Source organism: Podarcis cretensis, assembly GCF_951804945.1.
Source record: "Podarcis cretensis genome assembly, chromosome: 12".
Classification (NCBI taxonomy): domain Eukaryota; kingdom Metazoa; phylum Chordata; class Lepidosauria; order Squamata; family Lacertidae; genus Podarcis; species Podarcis cretensis.
The window spans coordinates 60,449,979-60,473,491 of record NC_137181.1 but is presented as its reverse complement, the minus strand read 5'-3'; the positions used below and the strand labels follow the sequence as shown (position 1 = coordinate 60,473,491).

Below are 23,513 nucleotides of genomic sequence, written 5' to 3'. Positions count from 1 at the left end.
GGGCATCATGCATGGCTTTACTCTGATTTTATTCTCCCAACATCCCTTCAGCGTAGCCAATGCTGAGAGATAGTTACTTGTCCAAAATCACCCAGTGAGCAAGGATTTGAAGCTTGGTTCAAGCCTGTTGGGCAAAAGATTGCTGCATTGCAGGAGGTTGGACTAGATGACCCTTGTGGACCCTTCCAACTCTATAATTCTATGATTCTATCCACCACCCTGCACCGACTCTATGTGCACAGTAACAGTAAGTAAGTGCAGTTGCCACGCCAAGGAAACAGAGTCATGCAGAATCAAGTACATAATACTTGCCACATGCTTTCAACTGTTTCCGCATACTCACTGCAGTATTCCGTGATACTTTCTATAGACTGTGCCATGGATCATTGTAACTGCTAATTGGGAGGAAAATAGATTGTACAAGCCATGGCAGCATACATAAAATTTATAAGCTGATATAGAATACCAAGTGAGGTGATTAAAGTAAATTAAATACCCCAGCAGCACAGTTATTGTGTTGTTTACTGCAAAGATGACATATATTCAGGAGATGTGGCATTGAAGGTTTAAAACAGAATAAAATGCCCACAGGTCTTGAAGAAGGATTTTGTTTGCTTATAGGCTTTATGAGTCCCAAACATGTTGCTTTGTTAACTTTTAGGGGTACTTATTACTGGCATCAAGAAAGAAGTAGAAGCAGAGAGTAACATAATACCTGTAAGGTTTCACTTCACTCCTGACATCTCAAAGGCCAGGTTCCACAGATCCGCACACCATTAACTGCAGATGTGCAGACTATTTTCAGTCTTCCAGCCATAGCCACACTGGAACTTTTCATACCCTTTCAGAGGCGTTGCCTGAGGTTTGAGTGGCTGTCACTGACTCTGGAGACTGGCATTGGTGTTGGACTGGCGTAATAGGTATATGTTCTAGTTATGTGGAGGGGATGCGCTTAAAGTTAAAATAGTTCATAATAAAACGTATAGTAACTCAACCTTTCCTTGTTCTGAATAGTTCTTGTCAAGAGAGTCATTAAGAAAACGAAAACCAAATAAAGTGCTCAAACACATAGCATATTATTTGAATGACTAATATATAAAAGACCGTGTAGCTAGGAAGGGAGCACACAAATTATTCCCTTTCAACAGAATGAAACATAAATAAACCTTGATAACTGTTGGCTCATGGATGATCAGCAGTTGCATAGGGCTATTCAGGATTTTTAAGGGAACTGTAGATGTTTATGATGCTTGCTTTTGAAAGCTATGCTAGGAGCCCCACAGTATCCTGTCTGTTACTTTTTCAATGTTCCAGTCAGATCTGGAATCACATTCAATGGCAAGAAAAGCTTAATGGAAAAGATACGCCATTAAGTGAAGAATCGAGGCATAATTGGGACAATTAAGGTGCCAAAAAAAAGCCCTGAGCAATTACTGAGTTGCTCACTTTTGCATTTCCTTACTACATGGGGCATTTTGATGATCTTAATCTTAAACCTTACTTTAGCATTAACAGCAATGTTGAAATCCTGTTTTTTTGGAGTTTCAGAACTTAATAATAAAAGGGCACACTGTGCTAGGAAGTTTTGTCTTGCCATAGAATATTTCTGCCAGTTTCCTGTCCTGAAATTATGGTGTTAGTTGCCTGGAAAAGCCAACAAAATGCTAAAAAGAACAAACTACAATGCTTATATGTTGTAGTCTTAACACCCAGAGAGGGCCATAGGTTCCCCATCCCTGGTCAGCTACTGTGCATTGAAACATATATTCCCAGCTTAAAATTCCAGCCCAGCCAAAGGTCTGTGTCTTCTGCATGGAAAGTTCTCCAGAGGAACGAGCAAGTCAGGCTGCTTTTCAGTCCCTCTTCTGAAGAAGTGAAGTGAAGAATAAGACTTGCCTGGTTTAAAGCAGGAAGTTCCACACTTCTTCCCATTTTATATTTCCGAAAAGGAGGGGAAAAGATTAAGGTGGTTTGGAGCACTGGCGTAGGGTGGGAGGGCACATGGGCCATGCCCCACCCTGCATGCGAGCTCTTTTCCATTAGCAGCAGGGGCTGAGGAGTGCAGAGGGTCTCTTCACCCTCTACTCCTCTGCTCGGCGCACCAGTGTTCACCCGTTGGTAGCAGGGGCTGGGGAGGTGGGAGGGTGAAGAGCACCCTCTGCCCCCGCCCTACCTGTGAGCCCCCACCTGGCAGCGTCAGTGGCGAGGGCTGGACAAGTGTTCTCCGCACCTGGCGCTAATGAACAGCCATTGGTTTGGAGACACTTAAAAAAAAAAATCGCTGAAATCTGCACTCCCAACATTTCCCCTGACATTGCAGAGATTTCCACCCAGACACTGTTTCTGAAGGCCGAATCCCAGCTATGTCTGGGAAATTTTGGACATATGGCAGCCCTAATTTTATGTATTGTGACTTGCTGTTATTTTTATTGATTATAGTTTGGTTTATTAATTCCTTATTGTAATTGCTGAGAGTGGATTTCAGTTCACTTGCTATTCTGAGAGGTAATTTTATTATGCCCTATTATATTCTAATCAATTATTGACTATTACTTTATTTGGTATAAGATGTTTATTTTAAAGTCATATTTTTATTATGACTTTTTTGGATTGGATTGGATTGTTCTAAGATGTGTGATATTTGTTGTATATTTTGTTGTTCCTTCAGCTTGCAAACCACCTTGTGAATATATATATATATATATATATATATATATATATATATATATAGAAAGGTGGTTTACAGATTAAAAGTGAAAATGAATTAAAATAATGTGGAGTTCAGATTTAATGCCCCTGGCCTGGTGTTACAAGAACAGGCTCTGAGATTGAGGTTGGGTGTCATGCAGTGGGAACCACTGAGACCGGCAGAGCCATACTTTGTTTGCTGAGCATGGCACAGCTTCTGGACTTGGCAGCAGTGCATTAAGGGCTCATACATTACATTTCAGTCTCCAGGATAACTGCTGCCTTTCAATCTCTAGGTAGCTGTAAGCCTTTCTGTGAGCAGAAATGTAAGTCACTGCAGGTTAACATTCACCAGAATACACATTCAACTTCAATTCCAAATGTTCCATGGCAACAAAATAATATTTTCCAAAACGTGTTGAAAAACTACCTTTCTGCAAGTACACAGTGTGGGGTGGGAGAAAATAGGAATATACTACTCTAGATTTTCATATTCATGTAATCAGTGATGCTTCCTGTGCTATACATATGTGGGGGGACTCTTATCTAGTTTCTTGCAACCCTGGAAACCCAGCATGGAGAATAATCTCTGCAGACTATGCTGCTCATCCATGGTAGAATTATAGGAGAGCTGTCTCCTATAACTGGATGGATTCTTTCTTTCCCTAACCATTGCTGATGAATACACAAACATGCCTAGATGCTATGAATTATAAAAGAGACGGAAAATCAGCCCATTAATAAGATTCTGAGTGACTTTGTAGCAGAAGAAGTACCAAAGTTGTGAAATGAATTGTGATACCTGCTATAAGTTTCACTCATTTAGTATCTTCAAGGATAAATGTTACATATCTGTGCATCAGTCGGGCTGATCTCAGCCCAGTAACCACAAATTATTGTAGTCCAAGACATTAGTTTCTTAGACGGAAAGATTGGAAATTTCAATCCATTTTATTGATGTTAACTTTGGAAAAGGACACCACTGTTTCAGTCTTGCATCCCTCCCCCCCCCCCCCCCCGAACGCTCTCTTTTTTAAATTCAAGAAATATAGTGTGAGAAGGTTAATAAAAAATATCTAACTAAGTATTACTTCTTTCTCAGCTTTTTGCCTGATTACATCAGTGGGGACTTTGATTCTATTATGCCTGAAGTAAAGGAGTATTATACAGTCAAGGTAAGTTTTTTTAAAATTAAAATTTCCTAGAAATCATCTTTAACACTCATTTTGCTGCTCTATCGCCTGGCACGCTTGGGAAATGCTTCTCCCTATAGCAAACTGTTCTAAATAAGGAACCCAGGGTTACTGGGTCTCAGGCAGAAGCAAATCAGTGTATTTCTGATATATATCACTTTCTTGTGATCCATAACACCATTCTATACTTTTCCTTAATCTGTGAACTTAAAAAAAAAACAAAAACCTTACAAAAATCACATCTTAAATTTGTATTTTCTCTCAAAACACATGCTTCAAAACATATATTGATAGGCATTTTTTGTTGGCTATTTGCAGTATGGTAGTGCTGCAGAGAGCTTGCTGGGGAGACCATGCATTAAAAAGAAAGGGACTCAAAAATAACTTAAGCAAGGTTTTAATTACAAAAAACAAAAACTCCTTATACATTAACAACAAACCAGACCCAACCACCAACCCAACCCCCAGGGTAATGGGAGAGCTAGGTGCTGCTCCTTATATACTACACCCAAATGCTGACACACCTTAATCAGTACAACTCAGCAGCACCTGCTATGTTTCACAGCTGTAAAGCTGGGTCTCGTTATTTTGCTCTGGCCCTTTCTCTGGCCCCTTAAAGACATACACATCGGGTGGAACAATGATGAACCTTTACATTTAAAGAAACCATTCAACATTTTTTTGATCCAAGAACTATGTTGGAATGTTTGGGAAGTAAGAAGCTCAGAGCAGATCAGTTTGTGTTAGAATTCACAGTATCAAATTCCTGAAGCATCCCTAGTCAGGGCCGGCCCTACGAGGAGGCAAAGTTTGGCATCTGCCTCAAGTGAAGGATGCTGAGGTGTTGGGAGTGACCAGAGCTATGAGTGCCATGTGGCCCCTATGTGATCACCAGTATTGGAATAAGATTCAACTACTAGTCCTGTTGGCTTCTATATGTGCCCCAGGGGAGGGCACCATCTTGTCCTTCGCCTCAGGCAGCAAAATGTCTTGAGCTAGTCCTGTCGCTGGTCAAGCGTTCCTCAGTGAGCACACTGCAAATGACAGACCAGCATCCCTTGAAGCAATGTTTCCCAACCTTTTTGCGACCATGGCCCCCTTCCAACCTTGTTTCCTTCCTGTGCCCCCCACCCCGTCCTACCGGTAGAAATGTAGCTATTTAAATGTTTTGTTTGTAAATAGAACATGTTTGTTTAGAATTTTATAATATATACAAAATACAATTACATAAAATGGTAAGGACATGATGAAATATTGTTGAAGCAGAAAAACAGATCTGGAAGGGACCCCGGGGTCATCCTTCTAGTGCAACCCCCTCAACGTAGGAAACTCTACTGAAGCATCCATGGCAGATGGCCTTCCAACCCAGAAGCGTAGCCGGGGGGCAGGGGGGGCGCCCCTGGTGGCACTTACCTTGGGGGCGGCACATCAGAGCCCCAGGCAAACAAGCAGGTCCCCTTGCCCAGCCCTTCCCATTGCCACCCCACACCACACTTACCTGACCTGGGGGTTCTGGATTTCGGGCTCTATGGGTCAAAACAGGAGCCTCTGCAGTCGCCCTGTCCCCCCGGAAACAAACCAGACTCTTGGTAGAGTTGGAGTTCCAACAGATATTGCAGCCTTTCTCAACCTGTGGGTCCCCAGGTGTTGTTGAACTACAACTCCCATCACCCCTAGCTAGCAAGGCCAGAGCTCAGGGATGATGGGAGTTGTAGTCCAACAACATCTGGGGACCCACAGGTTGAGAACCGCTGAGAAATTGGGATGTTGAAGTCTCCCATGACTACTATATCTCTCCTTTTTGAATGTTTCGTAATCTGCTTTTTGAAGTCATAATCCAGTCTTCAGGCAGTTTATAGCAGACATCCACAGTAGGGTCACTGTTGTTTCTCTCTCCTACAATTTTTACCCATATTCCCTCAATCTGCTTTCTATGCTCCAGGTCATGGATTTCTTCACAAGTGTAGAGGTTCTTTACATATAATGCTGCTCCTTCTCTCTTCCTGTTTGGTCTATTCCTTTTGAACAGGTTATACCCTTCAATTCCTACATTCCACTCATGAGTCTTATCCTACCAGGTTTCAGTAATGCCCACCTGTACTAAAAGCTCCAATTCATCTTGCTTGTTTCCCATACTTTGTGGATTTGTGTAGAGACAACTGAAACCATGAGTCACTCCCTCCAGCTGCCTTCTTCTTGTGATATCTTGCCCTAAAGCAGGTTTCAGGAGCACCACCTCAGTTTCCTGTGCATCAATGAAGCTATTATCCCCAGTACCATGAGTTCTTCTGTCGCTCCCCCTGAAGTTTAAAGCTCTCTTGAAGCGGAGACCTTGATTCAAGAAGCCAAACCCTTCCTGAAAACACCACCTGCACAGCCAGTGGTTTACCTCCAGTATTTTCCTCTCTCTTCCTGGACCACGACTTTCAACAGGAAGGAGTGATGAAAAGACTACCTGTGCCCCAAGTCTCTTCAGCTCCCTGCCCAGAGTCTCATAATCCCTTGAAGCCTGGTATTATTTGTACCGACAGGAGTCAGAAGGAAGGGGTGGTGATTAGTGGGCTTTTTAAGACTTGGGAACCTCTCAGTCACATCATGAATCTTTGCACCTGGAAGATAGCACACCTCCCAGGACATCCAGTTTCCTCCTCACACTACTGCCTCTGTCCCCCACACATCTCTTCCTCCTCTGTGGAGTGGCAGGAATCATTCTGTACACTTCCAAAGCCTGCTTGGAGTGTTCTAAGGTCTGCTACTGCTGTTCTTGAGTTTTCCCCTTCTGTCTGTTGGAGCTTATCTGAATATTATTAGAATAGGTTACAAAGGGTGGAACCTTATGGTTTGTGTACTTCCTACTCCTCCCTCTCAGCTTGCCTTCTGTACACTGCAATTCCATTTCTCTGATGTCTCCATGGAAGGTAGCAAGTGGGTTATCAACATCCTCATCTACCATCAGTAGCCTAGGATCTGAAGGACTTAGGTCAAGAATGAAAAAAGACTCCTCCAAGTCCATTCCCTCCTGTCTCTTTTACCTCTGGGGCATGGCAGGAATTCTGCACACTGTACCTTTCACAGCTACCTTGGTGTATTTTGAGGTTGGCAACTACTGCCTAGCTTTTCTGGACACCAGAATCTGTCTCCAAGGTGAGAGCATGGAAGCAATTTTGCAGCTCTAAAGACAAAGTGCGGTTTGTGACTGTCCCACTTCTGTGTGTCACATTCCTCCAGAGGTTTCATCTCTTGCACTGGGTGATCTTCCTGCTCCCTGGGGGCACCCAACCTGTGCTGCTGTTCCATCACAGTCCACTCAGCTCTGTTGAGAAACTGCATGTTGTCCTATAGCTCGAGGTGTGGCTAGGTGGGCCTCAAGTTCTGTACCTTCTCTTCCAGCAAGACAACCAGTTTGCACTTGCTACAAGTGTACTGCTGCATGTTTTCCGGCAGAATGACAAACATGGCACAGGTCTTGCAGGTCACTGCAGTGTAATCCAAGTAAATTCACATAAAAACATGATAACTTGCTGGAAAATGTAATATTCCAAAGATACTTTCACTATGTTTACAGTCTGAAGGGAATAGGCACCAGAAGTATCAAACCTGCTGTGTCATTAACAAATACATTAACACTACAGATAGCTCTGTCATTAATCTTTCTCTTTTGAAGGCCCCCAAAGATACTCAGTAGAAATAGGCTTTCAGTGAATCTTTATGTCAACTTGCTTTTTATTCAGATGTCAGCAAGTTTACATGAAGATTATATAGCAGCTACTATTAGTCCTTTGACAGAGTATCAATCATTTGGCAAATGGTATAGAGGGCAAATGGTGTACACTTTATTTTTCTTGATTTCTGCTTATCTTTTCTGGTTATTATGTGAAGAAACAGACTGAGAGTGTAAAGCTGCTCAACTATGAAGTTTTATGGGGTATTAATTACTGTTGAGTGACTTTCAATGGAATGTGCAGTGGAAGTATGGAGATTTTTCTGGAATAGAAACATGCCTTTTCACATACTGAAGAAAGTCTGTGGTGGCCTTCAATTTAATAAATCAAATTGGCTATAATTTACAGGGAAATATCACCTAGAACATTTTCTTTTTAAATTTCCTGTTATAATACCATATTAAGACAGGGCTTCACAGATTCTAGCTAGGTTTTTTAAAAATGACCATTATTTCCTAGTACCTAGAAGTAACACCCCACCATGAATAATATCTACACTTAACAAAATGCAATTAATTATTTTCATCAGGTTAAGAAATAATAAAGTGAGTTTTTTATTTTTTAAAAAATGATGTAATTACTTAACTTTCAAAATTTTCATCCTTTTTTACATCAGAAACAAAATGTTTATAAAAAGTTGAAATACTATATGTAGCATTTAAAGTTGCTGATTTTAAAGCCAAAAAAGTGAGAATGTATGGATCTCAGCAAATGATGCTGCAGCAAAACCCTCTAATTACTTGTTTCCCATTCAGCCTTAGGGGAGAAGTCACACCTTCCCTTTAGCACACAAAGGACTGATAAGTGCTGTCTGGCAAAGACATGGTGAAATCAAGAAGTAATTATCAGTGCTATAGATATCTCCCCAACTTCCAAAAGGTGTCAAACTATCTGCCTGACTGACAAGGCACAGCCAGCTCTCAGTCAGAACCCACCAGGCTCTCAACTCTTAAAAGTGGACTATAGCTTTATCTCTCACAGTCCCTCATCCCACTGTTGCTTTACACATGAGGAGACCAGAAACATGTTTCTAAGTAGCTATAATAGGCTAGAACAAGTGTCCCCAAACTAAGGCCCGTGGGCCGGATAAGGTCTGAGGGACTCGTTTATCCAGCAACACCCACTGCCGCCACCCGCTCTTACCGGTGCTGCACTGCGCGGCTGCCCACTTCCGGGTCGGAGGAGCACCGGAAATAGCTTGTGCGCAGAATAATTCCTGGCCAGGATTTTGAATTTGATTCCACAGTTTAACACATAATATAATATACTGAAGTTTACCATTTTTACAAATTATTTTTGTCCAGACCTTTATTCTTCCCCCCACACACACACACAATAAAACCTTTTTTGTTGTTGTTGACCTAATGTTTTGTATATTCCTATTTTAGTTCCTTCATTTTCTTTTTAGATATCTAGATATTGCTAATGAATATGTTTTGTAGTGTATTGATGAAGAATTGGTATTTCATTCACTTTGGAGCAAATTCACATATTATTAGATAGTGTATCAAAGCTGAGATCTATTCACATGTGTGTATTAAATTTCTCAGCTTGCAATATTTCTCATTTACACTTTGGCCCCTAAAGCAATTCACCATCATGAAGGAAGACAAAAATAGAATTCAGTAGAATAAATAACAATATAGTTCCCTGTCCATCAAATATTATAATCTTCCAGTGCACAAGAATGTAATTTAAATACTTCCCCCCATTTTATATAGTTATCTAACTATCCAAAAAAGAAAGAAAAGAAGCAGGCATTTGTTTATGCAGTTGGAACTAAAGCTAACTTCATTTTACATACAAAAATCTTCCAGTGCAGCTGTTCCAACTGAATTCAAAATAGTAAAATAAGAAAACAGGATGAGAGGATCTGTAAAAATGTAGCATTCACATTTTGTAATGTTAGCGCCTCCTGTTGCTACAAATGGGCTAAAAGCAGATGCTTGCATAAATGGTTATACAGTGGTACCTCTGGTTGCGTACAGGATCCGTTCCGGAGGCCCATTTGCAACCTGAAAAGAATGCAACCCGCGGATCGCGATTCACCACGTCTGCGCATGCGTGTGTCTGTGCATGTGCAAGCGGAAAAATCCGGAAGTAACCCTTTCCGGTACTTCTGGGTCGCCACGGGACGCCACCTGAAAACGCGCAACCTGAAGTAAACGTAACTGTATAACAGTTTCTCCTGCATGAAAGACAGAAGCACCCCCAGGATGGGAGCTAAGCTTACAGCATGTCACAGACTGGGTGGACGCAGAGGAATGGTGGGAGGAATCATCTGGGGAACTCCCAAGGGGAGAAGGCTCAGAGTCCAGGGCCTGCTGGTGGGATGACGATGAGTGGTCTGAGGGAGAAGACTGGGAGAGGGAGGTGTCAGAAGCAGGAGGTGGCTTAGTGAGCTAGAAGAGCCTGTGACAGAGAAGTCCAGAATGAGGGGCTGAAGCTGAGCCAGGAGAGGAGGAAGGCCAAGAGGCAAGAGGAGTCTGGCAGGTGAAGAGTCACAGGTACAGCGAGCTCTTCTCCCCACCTGGTCTCCCAGAACCTGGAGAGGAATGAAAAGGGCAGAGGGGAATTTAGCTTCACACAGGTGCAGTCTCAGATTGCTTAGGAAAAACCTTGGCGAGGTGGGGACTTGGGCAGCTGTGGGGACCTTCCTTCTCAGCAACTGCTTCCTGAGGGCAAGACCTGTCTCAGAAGAGTTGCTTGTGCTCATTAGGCCTGACACTCCTCTGCAATTAGCTGCTCTCCCTGTGCAAGGGTCAGAGGGGGCAGGGTTTCTGTTGAGGCAGGTGATTAGCTGCAGGGCAGCAGCTGAAGAAGGAGCAAAAAGGGTTTTCTCGTGTGTGTGTGTGTGTGTGTGTGTGTGTGTTTGTTTCTTTGTGGCTGATTAGCTGCTCTCCCTGTGCAAATGTCAGAGGGGGCAGGGTTTCTGTTAATTCCCAAAGTAATCTCTAAATCTGCTAGGAGTCATATATAAACACCAAGATGTTAGGGATCTATTGCCTACAAATCAGGACTTCCGTACCCCCTTGTATTCCTTGCTTGCAGCTCCCCTTCTCCCTTGCGTTTTCCCTTATTCTATACTTTGGATCATTGCATTGAACTCCTGCTGAATGTATGCTAGCACAGATTTTACCTTGATTCTGAAAGTGATGTCTGGATGCTTCCCAACACAGGATGGAAATCTACTCCCAGTGAAGCATGAGCATGGTTCTCCGATGCCTTTGGTCTACAGGCAGCTTTACCTGCAGCAATTGCATGTTGATTGCCCTCTTAGAAGACAAAGTCCAGCAACTGGAGGAACGTGTAGCTACACTCCAAAGAATTAGAGAGCTGGAGCTCTTCTTGGAAGCAACAGAGCACACCGTCTCCACCAAGGAGGAGACAGGGGACTCCCCTGAGAAGGAGGCTAGTTCACCAACACAGGAGCCAGATATATGGAGAAACATGACTCAAAGAAGTAGGAGGCCCAGGGTTCGCTCTGATTGTTTAGAAATACACAATCGCTTTGAGGTCCTCTCCCCTAGCATGGAAGACGAAGAGCAGACTCCATTTGAGGATCTCTCCCTCATTACAGTCGATCAGGTATATGAAGACGAGCAGCAAAGTCAGTCCTCAGGGAATGTGCAGGCGACCTTGGAACGGACAGCTCACGGAAGAACCCCGACCAGACCTAAGAGGAGGCGTGTAGTGGTGATAGGGGATTCCCTACTGAGGGGAACAGAAGCAGTGATCTGTGGGCCTGACAAGATGTCTCGGGAAGTGTGTTGTCTCCCCGGAGCTAAGATCCAAGATGTAACTGAACGACTGCAAGGAATCATAAAACCCACTGACAAATACCCCTTCCTCTTGGTTCATGTGGGAACCAATGACACTGCAAGCAATAGCCTCCAGAAGATCAAAAGAGACTACGAGGCTCTGGGCAGGAAATTGAAGCAATTAAATGCACAAATTGTCATCTCATCTGTCCTCCCAGTTGAACGACGTGCCCCAGGGAGAGAGGGAAAAATAGTGGAAGTGAACAGCTGGCTTCGCAAATGGTGTAAACAGGAACGGTTTGGATTCTTAGATCACGGACTGCAGTTTCTTGAAGATGGACTTCTGGCAAGCGATGGGCTGCACCTCACAACGGTTGGGAGAAATGTTTTTGCCAAAAATCTCGGAAACCTCATCAGGAGGGCTTTAAACTGACTAATGTGGGGGAGGGAGACAGTGCTCCTGAAGGTAGGAGTCTATCAATTGATGAAGATGATCATCCAAATGTCATAGACCAAATGGAGCAAACAGCACGCAGACCTAGTGGTGGAAGGAAAAAATCCTTAAATAAGAGACACGGGGGAATGATTAATGGACTTCAATGTCTGTACACTAATGCGCAAAGCATGGGAAATAAACAAGATGAGCTTGAGCTCTTGGTACAGCAAACTAAATATGACATAATAGGCATCACTGAAACCTGGTGGGATAAGTCCCACGATTGGAATGTAATAATGGAGGGATACAATCTATTTCAGAGAAACAGGCCAGACAAGAAAGGAGGAGGAGTGGCGTTATATGTCAGGGATGTGTATACCTGTGAAGAGATCCAAGATTTAGAACCTCAAAGCCAAAGTGAGAGCATTGGGGTCAAAATTAAGGGAGAGAAGAATAACAGTGACCTCATTGTGGGAGTTTACTATAGATCCCCAAGCCAAACGGAGGACATAGATGATGCCTTCCTGGAACACATGGCCAAGCATGCAAAAGGAAGGGAGATAGTAGTAATGGGGGACTTCAATTACCCGGATATTTGTTGGATGTCAAACTCAGCCAAGAGCATAAGGTCAAACAGATTCCTCACTGGCCTTGCAGACAACTTCATTGTCCAGAAAGTGGGAGAAGCAACAAAAGGAACAGCCATTTTAGATCTGGTCCTAACCAATGTTGATGACCTGGTTAGTGGGGTAGAAGTGGAAGGATCATTAGGCGTGAGTGATCATGCTCTTCTGAAGTTTACTATACAGCGGAAAGGAGCAGCCAAGCATACTAGGACTCAATTTCTTGACTTTAAGAAAGCCGACTTCATAAAACTTAGGGAAGTGCTGGGTGAGATCCCATGGACAGTAATACTAAAAGGAAAAGTATGACAAGATGAATTTTAACAGGGAGAAATGTAAAGTATTGCACTTGGGCAAAAAAAATGAGAGGCACAAATACAAGATGGGTGACACCTGGCTTGAGAGCAGTACATGTGAAAAGGATCTAGGAGTCTTGGTTGACCACAAACTTGACATGAGCCAACAGTGTGACGCGGCAGCTAAAAAAGCCAATGCAATTCTGGGCTGCATCAATAGGAGTATTGCATCTAGATCAAGGGAAGTAATAGTGCCACTGTATTCTGCTCTGGTCAGACCTCACCTGGAGTACTGTGTCCAGTTCTGGGCACCACAGTTCAAGAAGGACACTGACAAACTGGAACGTGTCCAGAGGAGGGCAACCAAAATGGTCAAAGGCCTGGAAACGATGCCTTATGAAGAACGGCTAAGGGAGCTGGGCATGTTTAGCCTGGAGAAGAGGAGGTTAAGGGGTGATATGATAGCCATGTTCAAATATATAAAAGGATGTCACATAGAGGAGGGAGAAAGGTTGTTTTCTGCTGCTCCAGAGAAGCGGACATGGAACAATGGATCCAAACTACAAGAAAGAAGATTCCACCTAAACATTAGGAAGAACTTCCTGACAGTAAGAGCTGTTTGACAGTGGAATTTGCTGCCAAGGAGTGTGGTGGAGTCTCCTTCTTTGGAGGTCTTTAAGCAGAGGCTTGACAACCATATGTCAGGAGTGCTCTGATGGTGTTTCCTGCTTGGCAGGGGGTTGGACTCGATGGCCCTTGTGGTCTCTTCCAACTCTATGATTCTATGATTCTATACCAAATGTCTGTAAAATTCCATGGGTCTCCACATTATTACTATAGTTCTTTGGATGTGCTTGATAATTTACAGTCCTTCTCTAGTTCATCCTTATAAAAACTCTGTGAGGGAGGTGTTTAATTCTCCCATCTGACATACGAGGAACAGAGGCTACAAGAGAGGCTTGACCAAACCTATACAGCAATCCATGCTAAAGATGGGCCTTCAGCTCAAACCAATACAAATCTACATACCGTTATCCCCTGGAGTTCTTGGCATGTTACTCATGCTAGATTAACTCAATAGAAGATTGCTGGCAACATAGTGATCATAATATAATACAGAGCGTCTGAAGTATTAGGTGGTACATATGTATATGAAATAAATATGTTTTGGTACAGCTGAAATGCCTGCATAGGCCAGATTTCACATTCCACATGGAATTTGGTGTACTGTACATGAAACAAGAGAAGATAAATAGTGCAGAGTACATTACTGTGAAGTATAAATATGCACAAATTCTTCTGGTGTCAATGGGAGATTCACGCCTTAAAAGACTCTGAGGTATTTAATGGTGTTTTTGGCTTCCTGGTCATTGCTTTGTGTCTGCATTTGTGTAAACAACAGCAAAATATGTTCTTGAACTGGACAAGGAAAATAGCAGTGAAAAGACAACTGATGTTCATGCGGTAGTTCAACAGTATCATTAATCGTTAATTAATGGACTATCATTAATATTTCTTTGGACTATTAATCTTTCTGGACTATCATTAATATTTCTTTGTGTGAGTGCATTACTATATAAAGAGCAAATTTTGATTTTGATTTTTAGGTGGAAGAAACAGGGTGAGCTGAGGGTTTGTTTTTGTTTTTTTACTGCCGTACTACCGCACCTTTTGAAATGTAATCTATTATACTATAAAAAGAAAATGAAGCCCCTGACTGGCATCAAAGTCTATTTCTTAGAGTGTAACCAAAATATTGAACTGATCTTACAACTTGAGCAGCCATATGTCTGAAAAACAAATCCACAGGAATGAATTTCAAGAGCAAATGCCTTTTGAGTTAGCTGAAGTCTTCCATCCCATGAGAGTAATTACTTGAAAAATCTGTGTCAGTGTAATCCTTGAAAGGGCTTCCTTATGAATACAGGGCTGTGGACAGGAGTTGCAGAGCAATGCATTGCATTCACTATTACTAATCTTTTCATCTCCAGCTCTGAATGCTGCATTTTTGGAATTCTCTACATACTTAATGCAAATTAACTGTGGGCATACAAATCAAACTCAATGTATTTTTGAACAAACTTTTCTTTTATATATATATATGATATTTATTAATAGGTTTTTTTTTAAATTATAACATAATAAACAAAACATACAAAAAATATCACATTTCATAACATATTTTCTTATCCTTTTTGGACTTCCTCACATCTCCCTCTCCTACGTTCCAAAATATAAAAATTAATTCAGCAATTTATCACCTTGTCCCCACCTTATCTAATTTTCCAATGTTATATCTTAAATTTTAGATATATTCATTTGACTTTTTAAAACTTTTTAGTTTAGCCTAATCATTATCTAAAAGTTGATTTTTTCCTAAATTTAGCTTATCTTCATAGTTCAATTTATCTAATTCAATGGTGCCAAGTTGTTTCTGATCAAGCATCCTCCTTAACATTCATACAGTTTACAATATTTTTGCAAATAGTCCTTAAATTTCTTCCAATCTTCTTCCACCGTCTCCTCTCCCAGGTCTCGAATTCTGTTTTTATGTATGCAACAACAGCAGCAAGGATACTCGTTGCTAAGCATTGGAAAACCCAAGATCTACCCACACTGGAAGAATGGCAGATGCAACTGATAGACTATATGGAACTGGCTGAGATGACTGGCAGAATTCGAGACCTGGGAGAGGAGACGGTGGAAGAAGATTGGAAGAAATTTAAGGACTATTTACAAAAATATTGTAAACTCAGATTTTTTGCTGTTATATTTACCCCTAGGTATTTTACTTTTTTAACCACGTTCAACTCTGTCTCTTTCTGAAACCGTTCTGACTCTGTAACTGTCAAATTTTCCCCCAATACCTTAGTTTTCTGCTTATCTAACTTAAATCCCGCTACCCGACCAAACTCTTGAATTAATTGTAATACTTTTTTCGTGCTAGATTCTGGCTCCTGAATATTTTTGAACAAACTTTTCAGGGAAACATCACCATAAGTGGACTTCCATTCTTTCACAATTTTTCATCTTATTAACTTAGCCACACATTATGAAATCAAGACACATAAGCAGTAATTAAAAAGTTAATTTAAAAGAGTCTAATTTCAATATGCAGGGAATTTTTTTAAAAACAACAACAATGAAGTGTAGGTGCCACCACATACATGAGTCTTGTCTTTTGATACACTATTTTAATTTATTCTGTTGCTGGCATGAAAGTCAGTGTTGCTGCTCGAGGTGAATGGTGGATTGGACTGGGACTTTGGTTCAAATGTCCACTCAGCCATGAAGCAGTTAAAAGGATCCAGTAGGTGATGTGAAAGACCTCTCCTCCAAACTTAGGAATGCCACTGCTATTCAGAGAAGACAACACTAGGTCAGTTAGACAAATTGTCTAACATGGCATAAAAGGGCTTTCTAAGGCACCGGCTCTCACCATGTAACATGCCTCACAAGGTTCTTGAAAGAATATAATGTGTTCAGAAAGACAGATTATCATACTGTTGAACTTTTTAAAAATATTCACATACTGTTCTTACTTGGGGCTCCCACTGGTGTCCCATTCAGGAGCTTGACTAGGACTAGACCTGCTTGTCTTAAAACAAGGTGCCACCATTGATTTTTCTAAAGAACTGGGATGCTTCAAGTTATTTTCTAACAAAGAAAAACAAAGCAAGCTCCACTGTACATTACTAGTGTTGAGAAAGGTGTCTAAACCACTGAGACTCTTGGGCTTGCCAATCCGAAGGTCAGCGGTTCAAATCCACGCAATTGGGGTGAGCTCCCATTGTTCAGTCCCAGGTCCTGCCAACCTAGCAGTTCGAAAGCACGCCAGTGCAAGTAGATAAATAGGTACCGCTCCGGCGGGAAGGTAAACGGCGTTTCCGTGTGTTCTGGCACTTGTCACTGTTGCGCCAGAAGTGGTTTAGTCCTGCTGGCCATATGACCCAGAAAGCTGTCTGTGGACAAACATTGGCTCCCTCAGCCTGAAAAGCAAGATGACTGCTGCAACCCCATAGTTAGTTGCCTTTGACTGGACCTAACTGTCCAGGGTTCTTTACCTTTTTTTACATTGAGAAGGGCTTCTAGCAACTTAAAGAGAAAACAAACTCTTCACTTTTTGATGGAAACATTTCGGGGCAGCCATAAACCAAAAATTGGCATAACGTGGCCAAAGCTGAGTTTCACCAAAGGACTTAGAAAGGCTTAGTTTTTACCTGTTACAATTTCTAGCAAACGTCCCAATAAATTGAAGATATTAACATTTTATGTTTGCATACCCATCAATCTCCATTCTATGACATTACAGAATATTCTGCTTGATACCAATTACATTCTGCTTCTATATTTTGATCTTCCCTAATCTTATTGTTGTAATAACAGAAGTGCAACAATAAAAGAAGATAAGAGTTTGACAGTATTTTGAATGTGACAGCTAGCTATCGAAATTGCTAGCTAAATGTAATCTAATCAAATGGAAAATGATATATCCTATTTTAATGGACCTCCCGAGGAGCAATAATGATAATAATAATAAAAACTGAGCATTTCTTTCAAACCACATACAAGATTTGGTTGGTAGATGAGAATGAAAAGGAAATTAAAAAAAGAATTGTACATGATTTATGTTCCCCAAAAGATCTGTGCACTTCTCCTAATAGAACCAACTCTGCTTTAAAGAGGGAGTCGATGGGTCATAGCTAGTCTCTAGTAGAATCACAGAATCAGAGTTGGAAGGGAACCCAAAGATCATCTAGTCCAACTCCTCTGCAGTGCAGGAATCCTGCCGACAGCCATCCCCTGGTGGGCTTGAACCACCAAACTTCTGGTTAACAGCCAGATGGACTGGCCCATTGCGCCACAGAGAGCACCCAGTAAACCCACCAAATTTTAATCAAATGTTTCCCCATTTTGGTAAAAGTTTTCCTATAGTCTCCTTATAAAAAAGTTCTCAAAAGCAGTAGGAAATTGACCTATTCCATGTTTTAATGTCACATCTCTCTCAGAAGGCCTTGGCATACCTGACATCATCATCTTCATCATCATCATCATCTATTATTTATACCCTGCCCATCTGGCTCAGTTTCCCCATCCACTCTGGGTGGCTTCCAACTGAATATTAAAAACACAATGCAGCATTAAACATTAAAAACTTCCCTAAACAGCGCTGTTGTCAGATGTCTTCTAAGAGTCAGATAGTTGTTTATTTCCTTGACATCTGATGGGAGGGAGTTCCAGAGGGCGGGCGCCACTACCGAGAAGGCCCTCTGCCTGGTTCCCTGTAACTTTGCTTCTCGCAGTGAGGGAACCGCCAGAAGGCCCTCAGAGCTGGACCTCAGTGTCCGGGTAGAACAATGGGGGTGGAGACACTCTAATAACGGAGTCACCTTTATCCTAGACATTGTCAACTTTATTATAGAAACTATAAGAAGTTCATTGGTTGTATTAAAAAGTACACCTCCCATTACCCAGATCACTGTCAGGAGCATGGGTAGGGAAACTAAGGCCCAGGGGCCAAATCCGGCCAAATCGCCTTCTAAATCCGGCTGGCCCACGGACGGTCCAGGAATCAGTAGATGAGTAGAATGTGTCCTTTCATTTAAAGTGCACCTCTGGGTTATTTGTGGGGTCTGCCTGGTGTTTTTACATGAGTAGAATGTGTGCTTTTATTAAAATGCATCTCTGGGTTATTTGTGGGGCAAAGGAATTCATTCTCTCCCCCCCCCCCATATAGTCTGGCCCCCCACAAGGTCTGAGGGACAGTGGACCAGTCCCCTGCTGAAAAAGTTTGCTGACCCCTGGTCTGGAGAGTAAAATGGACTGCGAAATATGGACATTTTTCATTCCTGTTTTAAAAGAAGAAAAATGGAAAAAATGACATTCACTGGTAAAACTCCTGTTATCTGTCCTTCTCTCCACCAAGGTGGTCAGATGCATAATTCCTCCTTTTAGAGTGGGACTATTTTTGAAGCTATTCTTGAAACAGTTCAAACCATAGCCAAACCAGATTGTCCTGTCATTAATACTTCTATGGATGTTTTCTGGTTTCCCTTAGTTGAGTTCCAGGACACAAGGCATAACCATTGTTAGGGAGAAGTAAGCGACATCGTCTGGCCATTCCTCTTTGTCCCCTTTCCTGGATGGAAACTTCACCCCCACCCTGCTGTGTTGTTTGTATTTTAATTGCTGGGATTTTTTTAAAATGCAGGGAAGCATTCAAAAGGGGAATCCCCCCATCTGCTATTTTAAATCCATTTAATCACCTCAAGATTCCAAAATCTCATTCCAATACAAGTGCAAACTAGGCAAGGACTTTCATCAGGAAACTCACTGTTGGAATAGAATAGTATTGCTTGCACACTCTAGTGCTTGCAAAACTCTCATCTACACCGTACAAAGGATGTTAATTCTGTATCAATAAAGCATACAAGTTGGCTCCAGCCTTCGGGTTCAATAATTTGCCAGACATTGCTGCAACTGTGTGTTTCTGTGCATTCTGTTAAGAAGCTTTTATAATTAGAATAGGAACTACCTACATTTCAGAAGGGTCTTTTGTCCCTATCACTCAATCCAACATTATTAAAAACTTTGCTAATTCCCACACACTTCAAAAGGAAACATGATTTAAAGCATCTAAAGCATCGTTCAAGTACCCACTTATTCCCATAAATTTGGAAATGATTTGAAGATCTTGTGCAGGGCTCATTTTAAAAATGGCAGGCTGATTGTGCACAAGAAGAAATACAGCCCATAATACAAGAAGAATTAGTGAGATACCGTAAATAACATCTGTGCACTTACTGTATATCATCTTGGTGACAGAAGGTATTGCTACGCAGACTGATCAGCCATTGCCGATGAAGCACAGCCAATTATTTTGATAGGTTCACATGACAAATTGCTGTTATTAGTCAACATTAGAATGTTTCATGAAGTTCTGCAGGGCAGAAATTAACCTGAAATGGCACATTATTTTATATGCTAAAACATCCCTACAAAAATTAAATGGTGGGATGATGCTGATATTTATTTACAGCAAAGCCTATCCATTCAGTTTCTGAGTCATGTTTTTCTTCCTCACTGCCAACTTTCATCCCAAAATTTGACAGTGAGGCTGCATTAGTCTTTCTATCTCTCTAATTACTTAAAAGTGAACAAAGTTTCAAGAATTAAGAACTACCTGACAATTTCATGTTGTCCTTTGGAGAAGATATCGCACAGCCCCTTCAGTAAATTGTACCTTGTTTTGACATCATATGTGGAACTGGTGTGGCTTGGCTTATGACAACCATTGGTTTTTTAATCAAACCATTAGAAATATTTATTATTTATTTATCATTTGTATCATAGCATATATGGGGGGAAGCATCTGTTTTACTCTCACAAGAATTCTGTGACCAGTTGTTAGACCAGTTGTTGCCAACCTTTATGAGTATGAGGACCCCCTTATAACCACAGAAAAAATCATGGACACCCCCTCCCCTTGATAATTGTTGCAATTTTAGGTTCCGTTAACTGAGAAGCCACTATGACAAAAAACTATTATGAACTTGGTAACACTTTTAAACAAATTCGCAAATGTGCCAGAATCAAAGGAGGCAGCACAAATCATTTATTTTCCCAATGTACCTACCAATCAATAACCCAATGAATTAATTCCAAAAGGTATTAAACAGAACTGTATTTATTCATAAATATAAATCCACTGAATTCCCCAATGCACCCACCAATCAACACAATTAATTAATTTAAAAGATGAAATTTGAATTTATAATTATAAATTAATTCATTTCCCCAATATACCCAATGATCACAAACTCAGATCAATCAATCAATCAATCATATAGAAGTAAATACAAAATTATTTCAAAGTGAACTCTATTGAAGTAGTACCCAAAAGGACTAATAGGAAAGCTCTAACTGCTACCAACCTAAGCATATAATCAGGACTATCAATTCTATACTTCAGTGAAATCTCTAAACTCTGTAAATATCATACATAAACCTGCAACAAACACCACAGCAAGCGGGCAAGACCTGTGACATGCCCTTCTGAAGAGTTTATGATGTCTTACTAAGAATTCCTTGTCTGTGATGTCTGGAAGTTAGACTTAGCTGCATTTAACAAGGGAATTGTGTGTTTTACCAGCCTGCCTTGGGAAGCATCCACAACGCAAAAGGCTGTGCTTCTGTACTGATCATTTTCTCTAATAGCCCAAAGAAACAAAAAGCCATGAAAGAACAGCACTCTGGATCCAGCTGAGACACAATTAATGTGATTCTGTTTTATTTACATTTATTATTTGCCTTCTTTTTTGTAAACCAGTGGGCCTGAGCAGCAGACAGCCCCGAAAGGTCTGCGCCCAAAATAACCTAAACCAGGGAAAAGTCAGAAATTCCCTCACAAGAATCCCCAATAATGCCAAAACTAAGAAACCTGAATGCAGTCGGTAAAGGAAGGGCATAATACAAACGTTGTAAATAAATAAAAGCCACCTTGAGTCCTGTTATCTAGATTTGTTTATATAAAGAAATATATAAAGAAATAAAAAGTTAAATGCATAAATCACGTATTGTCATCATCTCTTGCAACAGGAGCACATCTGGATGACCCATACCTGTTCCCTTTAATCCTGAATTTCTACAATTCTGCACAGGCAGGGGAGATTTAGCCCTTGTTTGCACATTTCCCTAACAGCAGTTGTGGTCTGGGTGTACTTGCATTAGGTGACCACCTGGTGATCTGAGCCAAGTAGGATGCTCTGGATTTAATGAAGTGGTCCATCTTCCTTCCCATGACTCTGACACTCCTACACATTTCCCTCATTTACCACCCACTTTGTCTCCTTTGAATTCTGAGCTATTTGCTCATTTTAACTGTGCCTTTAATCTTCACTTTTTGCTAATCCCTGCTCCTCTTGCAAAGATGTTTCTTTTCTTTTTCGTTTTTTAAAATCAAAGACTCAAGCAGTAGAATTCTTCAAAATAATAGATCTAATACGACACATCCTAGCTTATGTTACCATACTACTCCAATTTTAACAACAATTATCTACGAGGTTGTCGTTTTTTGTTTGCAGCTGCAGCCATAGCTGGAGACAGCACAGTAAGGCATCAGCAATCAGCAACAAAGGAGTCACTAAAAAAATTACCCTGTGTATGCCAAAATGCAGTGAATGGGAGCTGTGCGAGAGCAATACTGCCCTGAGGTGTCCTGGTTCATTTCAACAGGAAAGCACACTCTGGATGTACTTGCACCAGCCCTTTTTGTCAGTTTTCATTACATTAATTTTCTGCATTGTCCTCATTGTCTCCATTTTTTTCTGTATTGCTTTTTGCACATCTGTAGCACCTCTGTGTGCAAAGATCCATATACAGACTTGTGTCGTCTTGGGGCTGGTATAACCTGCCCCACCATCCATAAAAACTCACTGACGAGGATTGGTCATGATGAAAATCAAAATGTAAGAACATGTTAAATGTTAAGGAGAACAGACTCCCATGAGAGGTGGTGAGCTCTCCTTCCTTGCAGGTTTTTAAGCAGATGTTGGATGGCCACCTACCATGTTTGGGATTCCTGCATTGCAGGAGTTGGACTAGAGAACCCTTGGGGTACTTTTTATCTCTACAAGTCTATGATTCTATGAAATACGTAAAATATTAAATATACATCTAAACACTTTGTGGTTTTTAACTACAATCAAGTGGCGTATACATTTTACGGAAACGAAACAAACAAACAAACTTTTGCATCTTAAAACATGAAGGCATATCTCCTGGGAAGGAAGGTCAAAGCCTGACTCACAAGCAAACAGATGTTCAGACATGAAAATAATGCGCACAACTTAAATATTTCTAATAGACAGGTACATTAAAATAAAATAAAGAACAAACCCATATACAGTGGAAGCTCGGTTGTCGAACGGAGGGTTGCCATGACACAGCTGGGATTCAGACGTCCAGGCGGAAAATAGCTTAAATGGCCAGGAAAATACGGATTGTGTTCAGATTTTCACTTTTTAAAATATGGCACCCCTACTAAAAATCCACCAGATAAATACTGCAAATATTTATTGAGTAAAAAACTAAACCACAAATAACTTTAGAATCTCATCAGCTCATGGGCTTGTTTTTGGTTTTTTTTTAAGGGTTTTCAATTTTTCTAGGGCTGCCTATAAAATGAAATGAGAGGTAAAAGTGAACAGGAACATGCTCTTATGTTCACACCCTAATTTGGGGGTTTCTTTTGGAAGAGGCTTCTGCTGTTGCTGTTGTTGCAGGTATCTTTTCCTTTGCAGCCTCTTCACTAATATTCTTATTTCAAAATGAATCATACCTGCACTGCATATTGTAGCTATTAACTGTTACAGTAATGAAACTAGTAATATCTGTTAACATTAGTGGAGCCAAGGAGGCAAATTAACTATGAACCCCATAATTTGGAATCTCCTCCAAGCCTGTGCCAAAGTTTTGCAGTTGTTTTGTAGCATTTTGCAGCACCCCACCAACTGAGCAACTGCTATCACCCCAATTCACATTGATTCACTCAACAACAGTGCCAAAGTGTGTCAACTGTTTTCCAGAAAAAAAATCTACATCTTGAAGCACCCCACCAACTGAGCAATTGCAACTCACAATCTTGGCAATACACCACCCCCATTTTTCTTGACATAATTCAAATCCTACAGGTCACCTTCCATGAAGAGCTTTCTGGATCCCTGGTTCCACACTGCCACCAAGACATATCCTGGAGAGCTTCAGGGAATATATTGAATTCCTTTTATCACTGTA

The 23,513-nt window shown here is 41.2% G+C and overlaps 1 protein-coding gene across 9 annotated transcripts in view; it reads left to right on the top strand.

The window, feature by feature from the left end:
* Positions 1–23,513, top strand: part of TPK1 (thiamin pyrophosphokinase 1) — a 260,760-nt gene that overhangs the window by 119,562 nt on the left and 117,685 nt on the right. For all 9 annotated transcript variants that reach the window (XR_013832110.1, XM_079947655.1, XM_079947657.1 and 6 more), the window contains one exon: positions 3,791–3,863. Coding sequence is in view for 8 of the 9 variants with exons in the window: in XM_079947655.1 (XP_079803781.1) it covers positions 3,791–3,863 (73 nt within the window). In the remaining variant the exon portion in view is untranslated. The remainder of the gene's footprint in view (positions 1–3,790; positions 3,864–23,513) is intronic.